Here is a 6,431-nt window from a genome sequence, read left to right on the forward strand (position 1 = left end):
GCAATCTGCCATACTTAAAGACTACTAGAAAAAAATAAAAGAGTAAATCAGCACTCTCCATCATAGGGAGGCATATCAGGAAAATCTCTGTTCTTCATGATCTGCTCAGACCAAGCCCTGAACACTGCACCTTCACTTTTAAGAACTCCAGTTTTATCTATCTGACATATACTGTCTTTCATTTTTTAGGAAAAGACCTTAGCTGATGTAGCAGTGGAAAGCAGAATGGATTTTAGTAATCAACTCAGGACTTACTCTAAGAGCTATGTTGACAAGTGCAATCTCAGACAATGCTTGTGAGGTTTAAGAGCCCTTAAATTACTTACTCTTTTGCTGCAGTAATTGACACTTGCATTTCAGAGCTCCAGGAAACATACAGCAAAACTGAACATATTCTAAGGCACTTCTCTCCATTAAACAGTGAACAAATGGTAGCCAGGTACAAAATGATGCATTTTAAGGTTGTAAAAATTAACAGCTTTGGTACTGAATCTTCAAAATACTCTCTTGCCAGAAGCTGTGACACAATTGTTAGCTAATGTTTTCTGGTCAGTAAATTAAGCAGGTCATGCTTACTATGCCTGCTTCCTTCACAAATGACTCTGCATATAATGATTAAAGGTCTAAGGTCTAATTCTGCTACCTTTACTTCAAAGAAACCTCATTAAAATCAAGACTATATAAATAAAAAAATGAAATTAACTAAATCCTTGGAAAGCAAAAAGCAAACTGGCATGAAAATAAAACACTGCACAATGAGATTTTTTTTTCTTTTTGAAAGCAGAGCTGTATTCCCAAATAACAATTACATTCTTAACATCCACTGTAATGTAAATAAAGAAAATGTGCAAAAGCACATTGTGTCCTATTAAAGAAAGCTAAGAGAAGGATATAATTGTTTGTTTGGAAGACATGATTCTTTATGGTAAAAGAATCCTCAACTATTTGTATTCCTAAACTAGCAGTATTTGACTTAGATTTCTCAGACCTAATTTTATTTAGATTTCATGTTCTGTCCAGAAGAAAGCATTACCACCTGTGTCTGAAACTTCTAGAAATTAACATAAACAGTTTGGAAAATTTAGTGAGTATTCTTTAAACTACTAACCCGGTAAATTCACAGTTGGATACTTGTTAGTCAATGGCCAATTTATCTGCCAGCTTTATTTGCAAGCAGAAGATTAGAGCCAAGATAAAGTGTTCATTTATTCTTTCCTATATAATTACATTTACGGTATGTAAAACTATTTTTTAAACTTAATTCATGAATAAAACCTACAGATCAAGGATACGGCTTGTGTCTTCATTTTAATTTGGGAACTTGATATATCATTCTTGATATCATTAACCTTTCTGGGCTTTGATTACAGAACATCCCTAACAGTGTCCAGGAAAGCAAAGCAGCATCTCCTACATGTCTTGCAATTATCATACCTAGCAAAGGGCTCAACATCTTAAGTATAAGCATTTCACAAAATAATAAAGACCCGTGTTATTAGATCTTATTAGAGCTACGTTGAAAAGCTTTAAAAAGATTAATTGTAGTACTTGGACACATAAGTTAATGGGGAGCTCTATTTTTCAACTGATAAACTTCCCACTTATTTTTCAAATACGGAGTATTACATAAAGAACCCTCTCTACTTACACAATATCTAACCACAGATCCTGTCATCCAGTTCTCTGCTTTCATAAAATGATGACCAAGAACATTGAAAGCAAAAGGAGATTTGAGATAGATAGATAGATAGATAGTGTTTTCAAATATTAAATTATCTCAAATCTTTCATACTTGGAAACTAACCTAATACAACAAATAGAGAATGAGGTGTAGTCATGTCTTCTTTCATGTACATTCTAGGTAATCTAAACTCTCATCATCACAGATGTCTAAAGGCAAGACAGAAATGGTGAGTACCAGAGGGTCCTACATTTGATTTATCTATCTGAGGCACTCAGGATGAGATAAATTATTCTGAGAAGATGCCTTTTACTCTGTTGGGTATAAAGAAAACTGAAGTTACTAGGTTAGACAACTAACTCTGGATACCCAAGTTACAGCAAATGAATCTCACCATAGGCCATAACTGACTGAGAAGAAATTGTATTTAGTTCGCATTAGATGATGAAACCCCGTATTTTCCCTCAGAACTTTGTTTTACAATGGGAAACGCATGTTGAATTTTTTAATTGCTAGAAAACATTTTTGCTGAAGTTACAACTATAAATGACCCAATATAATCATTCTATGACTCTGTGGTTCCTTTCTTAAGCAGTTAAGTCTGTTAAAATAAAACAGGAAAGGAGAATTACTGGATATTTTATCACATTACAAGAGAGACAGCTAAGAAACTGTCTTAGAGAATACCAAAACCAAAATGCAAAAACAGAATGTGCATGATGTTCTACATTTAGCTTTCTGGGTAGGCTCTGAAATCTCCTTTGAGCTGTCTTGTTTGATAATCACTGGTGAGACCAAATTCTGAGGCAACAGTCGGGTGTTCTCAGCAATATTTTTATCTGAGGACTCAAACCAGTCAGTGTTCAAAAGCAATCTGTGAATCTGTTATAGTTCTATACATACATATCTTCTTCTCACTTTTGTTAACTGAGCCTAGATCAAAACATACGATTTTGCATCAACTATTTTCAATATGTGTCCAAATTTGTTTTAAATCTGAAAGTTTGCTAATGGCCTTGCACTGGCAGACCTCTCTTGAAGATTGTCCCACCGTGAACATCTTATTTAGCTGTAACATGCAAATTCATTTGTCTCAAAAACTGATTTCAAAGTGAAACATTTTCATATCTCCCTGTATGTCAGCAGTTTTCCAGCTGCATGCAATCACTGCATCTGCAGTGAATCATACAGAATCATCATTTTAAGGAGTGAGGGATGCTGGACATGTGAGGTATGTTCAGATACTGTATTCTAACTATAGTATCAGTCTTTTCTTAACAACATTAACTATCACACAGGAGCAGTCACATTAGCTTCCCAGTGGCATAAAACCTTTAAGGCTCTTTTACAGTGGTTTTGTTGTTGCTTTTGTTTTTTGAATTTAAGGAATAAAAAGTAAGGGAAAAAAGAATGCCATTTCACTGCTGATCCTATCATCACATGCAAAATGTAACAGTACCATTCCTTTAACGTTCAACTGCATATGAAATTAAAACAAAAGTGAAAATTCCAATTAAAAAAAATGTAACAGAAATATCTGCACTATTATTAACACTCTTTTGGGGAATTTCCATGGTATTGCCATTACTAGTTGGGACACATAAAAATTTCCTCTATAGAGCTTTTATTTTTTTTATGAGACACTACCAGTTTTACACCACTCTTGTATTGGCAGAAACTCATTGAATTGAACTTTGCTTCTTACCATCAACACAGGCTGGCCTTGCTCTTGTTGTACCGGCAATCTGTCCTTTTTTACATGCACAGCGAGCTGTTTGTCGGGCTATAGTCCTTCGGGGCTGACTGCTATCTCTGTCCAAAGTAACAATCTCACATGTACCTGCAGCCAGTTGACCTGGAAAAAGAACCAGCAACAGGTACCAGAGTCACTAAATGCACTACAGGCAATCTATTACAGCCAAATAGAGTCATGGCCCTATGTCACAGCAGACACTCCAGAACAAATGGGCAGCCAGCTGATGGATATAATAAAACGAGATGACACACGATTTTTCTTTGTGGTGGTCATATGAAAACCCTGCAAACGGGTTCTGTCAGAAAATTATTATCATTCCATAAAAGCCAGAGAGCTGAGGTTACACAGGTTACTTTTACTTACGTTGGCTAAGTAAAGGCAAAATCTGCTTTCACAACAATGAAATTCAAATGGTGTGCTCTTTACGTATTTTTGGAAAAGAAACAATAAAGAATATGGAAAACAAAAAAACTTCCCCGCATGTCCATGAATATAATGGAGTCTTAACTGCTTTGTCTGCTGGTTTTGAAAGAAGAAATCTTTCAAAGTATGCCTGAGTTTGACCAGATTGTCAGTCCTTCGGTTCTCGCTTCATCTAAACTGAATGGTAATTCATTCTCTACTTGACTCATATTTGAAGTAGCTGGTCTTTTTTTATTTACTAAATTTACTATGCAACCATCCTGCAAATGGCAGTAAAATGACACTGCACCGGTAGCTCAGTAAAATTGTTTGCATTTTATTGACTTCTCCAATTTATTTAGCTTTCCCTGAATAGGGAGGAAATCCACACCACCTAATTCTGAATTTGGACCATGCTATGAGAGGCAAAACAAAAACCTCAAAAGTTCTCTGCAAAAACTTATTTTATACGGAGTATTAGTCTGAAATAAATGTTATACATTTCAAATTATGCACTTCCTCTGATACAACCAACACTAGGCTACTAGTGTACCAAAATACTACCTTTTACAAGCATGGAAGATACATTATTGAATTTCAATGCATAGGATGACTGAAAAAAAATCTCAGGTATAGCTTTATATTACACATGATTTATGGATTTTATGGTACAGTAGTAAATATTATTTCTATTGTATTTTGTCTTTGCAGGCAATCAATTATAAACCTTCAAATGAAGATGTGAAAAAATATATCTGCAAATCACAAGCTTATTATGTTTTGCTTTCATTAAAAAATAAGATTGGAACAAATGCAACATTGTATTTATGAAAAAGTTGTGTGGTTTAAATAATATTCACAGTAAATTATTTTTATGCTGTTGACAAATTGAAAAAAATTACACAAAAAGATGAAATTTTAAATTTGTATTAACATCAAAACTGAAAAAACAAAAAAAACCAACCAAACCAACCAACCAACCAAAAACCCCCCCCAACTAAACACAAAACCCCCTGAAATGTATTTGTTTGGCATTGAAGTCTAGAAGTATAATTATATTTCTGTATATTTCATTTTTTTCCATTCAGAAAACAAGTTTACTCATTATATTGTTCTCAAAACCAGCTTATGATGCTTCCTATTGTGTGGATCCTGTCTTGAAACTGTCCGAATAGCAAAATACTGTAGGCTGTCAACAGCAGTGCAACTGGTTCGCTGCTAAGACACCTAAATTTTATATTGCCATGACTCCTACACTGCAGTGAATTACAACATGGTAAGACTGAGGATCGCAAAGATGAATATAGAACAAGATAGTCTACAAGGTAGTCTACAAATCTATGAAAATATGTGACATACATGTAAGTAATATACATCAGGCATTTATAAACACAGACATGATGCTCATGATAGTGAACACTTTCACCATTGTGTTTAATGGCTGCTGACAACTAGACTTATGATCTATGGTCAGCCCCGGGTTTCTACTGTTTTCTACCCACTCTCTTAACGAAAACATCTTAGGATAAACATACTGATGAGAAGGTCTTTATCATATGCTGATTTATTTTTTTTTCCTCTGAAATCTTGCATTAGGAAGTAAGGTTTAGCAAGAAAGATAGTGGCACATGATTTTCCAAATAAGGACAATGGAAATCCAGCTAGAAACTGAAACATCTTGAACTGTAAAAAAAAAAAAACGTTCTTTTTTCCCCCATTGCTAACATATTTCATTCTGGGTTGCAGGAGATGTATTGCTCCCAAGGAATACAGCTGCCTTAGCAGATCATGTAAAAAAGGCATAATCAGAGGTGTATGTAGATCTTGACCCCCTTAGGCATTTGAATATCATGATTATGGTGCTGCATTGAGAATAGAAATAGAATGGAAACCAAAGAAAAGTGGAAGCATAAATATGACATGTTTAAAGTGTGCCTGAGAGTATGGATCACCATATTCACCACTGTCTGTACTATCATTTCTTTCATTAAGAGATACGGTAAAACATATAATGTAGGTGAATTGTTATCTAAAACCCCATTTCAGAGGAAAGGAGCCAGTTTTACAGCACAGTGAAGGTAAATAAAGACTATGCTCCAAGTAAAAGAACAATGAAGCTTTATGTCAAGATAATTAGTGAAAGCAAAAGCTTTCCAGGGAATGCAAGCAGTGACTATCGATAAGAATGCCTATAGCTCATCTTTTCTGCTTTTGGACCTGTCCAGTTTTAGATGTGCACAGGTTCATTTTGAGCCAGCTGGGCTATTTGGTTTTTATGATTGCTTTCAGCTGGGCATAATGACCTCAATTTTTTGATGAACTTTGAAAACCAGGATACCTAAATGAGAGTAATTGTTATATAAAGATAATGTCACACTGCCTTTCACAGAATTCTGTACAGCTATTAAAAATGAGGGAAAATAAGACCTATTTTTAAAATATTTCATAGATATTTTAAGATAATTTTTCTGTTGTCATTCATGTATCTATAGCAGAAGAAAATTAAAAGATACTGTAAATTAAAAAATATTGTAGAGCTGCAGCAGCTCTTCCCATATATATGACATAAATATTTCCTAGTCATTGTATCAC

General features: G+C 34.5%; 1 protein-coding gene across 1 annotated transcript in view; it reads right to left on the minus strand.

Moving 5' to 3' along the window:
• FAM19A5 (family with sequence similarity 19 (chemokine (C-C motif)-like), member A5) overlaps positions 1 to 4,175 on the minus strand; it is a gene marked incomplete at its 3' end in the record, with an annotated part of 112,515 nt that extends 108,340 nt beyond the window's left edge. Inside the window, exons 1-2 of the mRNA XM_010024495.1 lie at positions 4,145 to 4,175; positions 3,387 to 3,536 (exon numbers count right to left, since the gene is read on the minus strand). Of these exons, the coding sequence (XP_010022797.1) occupies positions 3,387 to 3,536; positions 4,145 to 4,175 (181 nt within the window). The remainder of the gene's footprint in view (positions 1 to 3,386; positions 3,537 to 4,144) is intronic.
• Positions 4,176 to 6,431: the final 2,256 nt, after the last annotated feature.

Source organism: Nestor notabilis, unplaced genomic scaffold, assembly GCF_000696875.1.
Source record: "Nestor notabilis isolate BGI_N333 unplaced genomic scaffold, ASM69687v1 scaffold13681, whole genome shotgun sequence".
In the NCBI taxonomy this organism is placed as follows: domain Eukaryota; kingdom Metazoa; phylum Chordata; class Aves; order Psittaciformes; family Psittacidae; genus Nestor; species Nestor notabilis.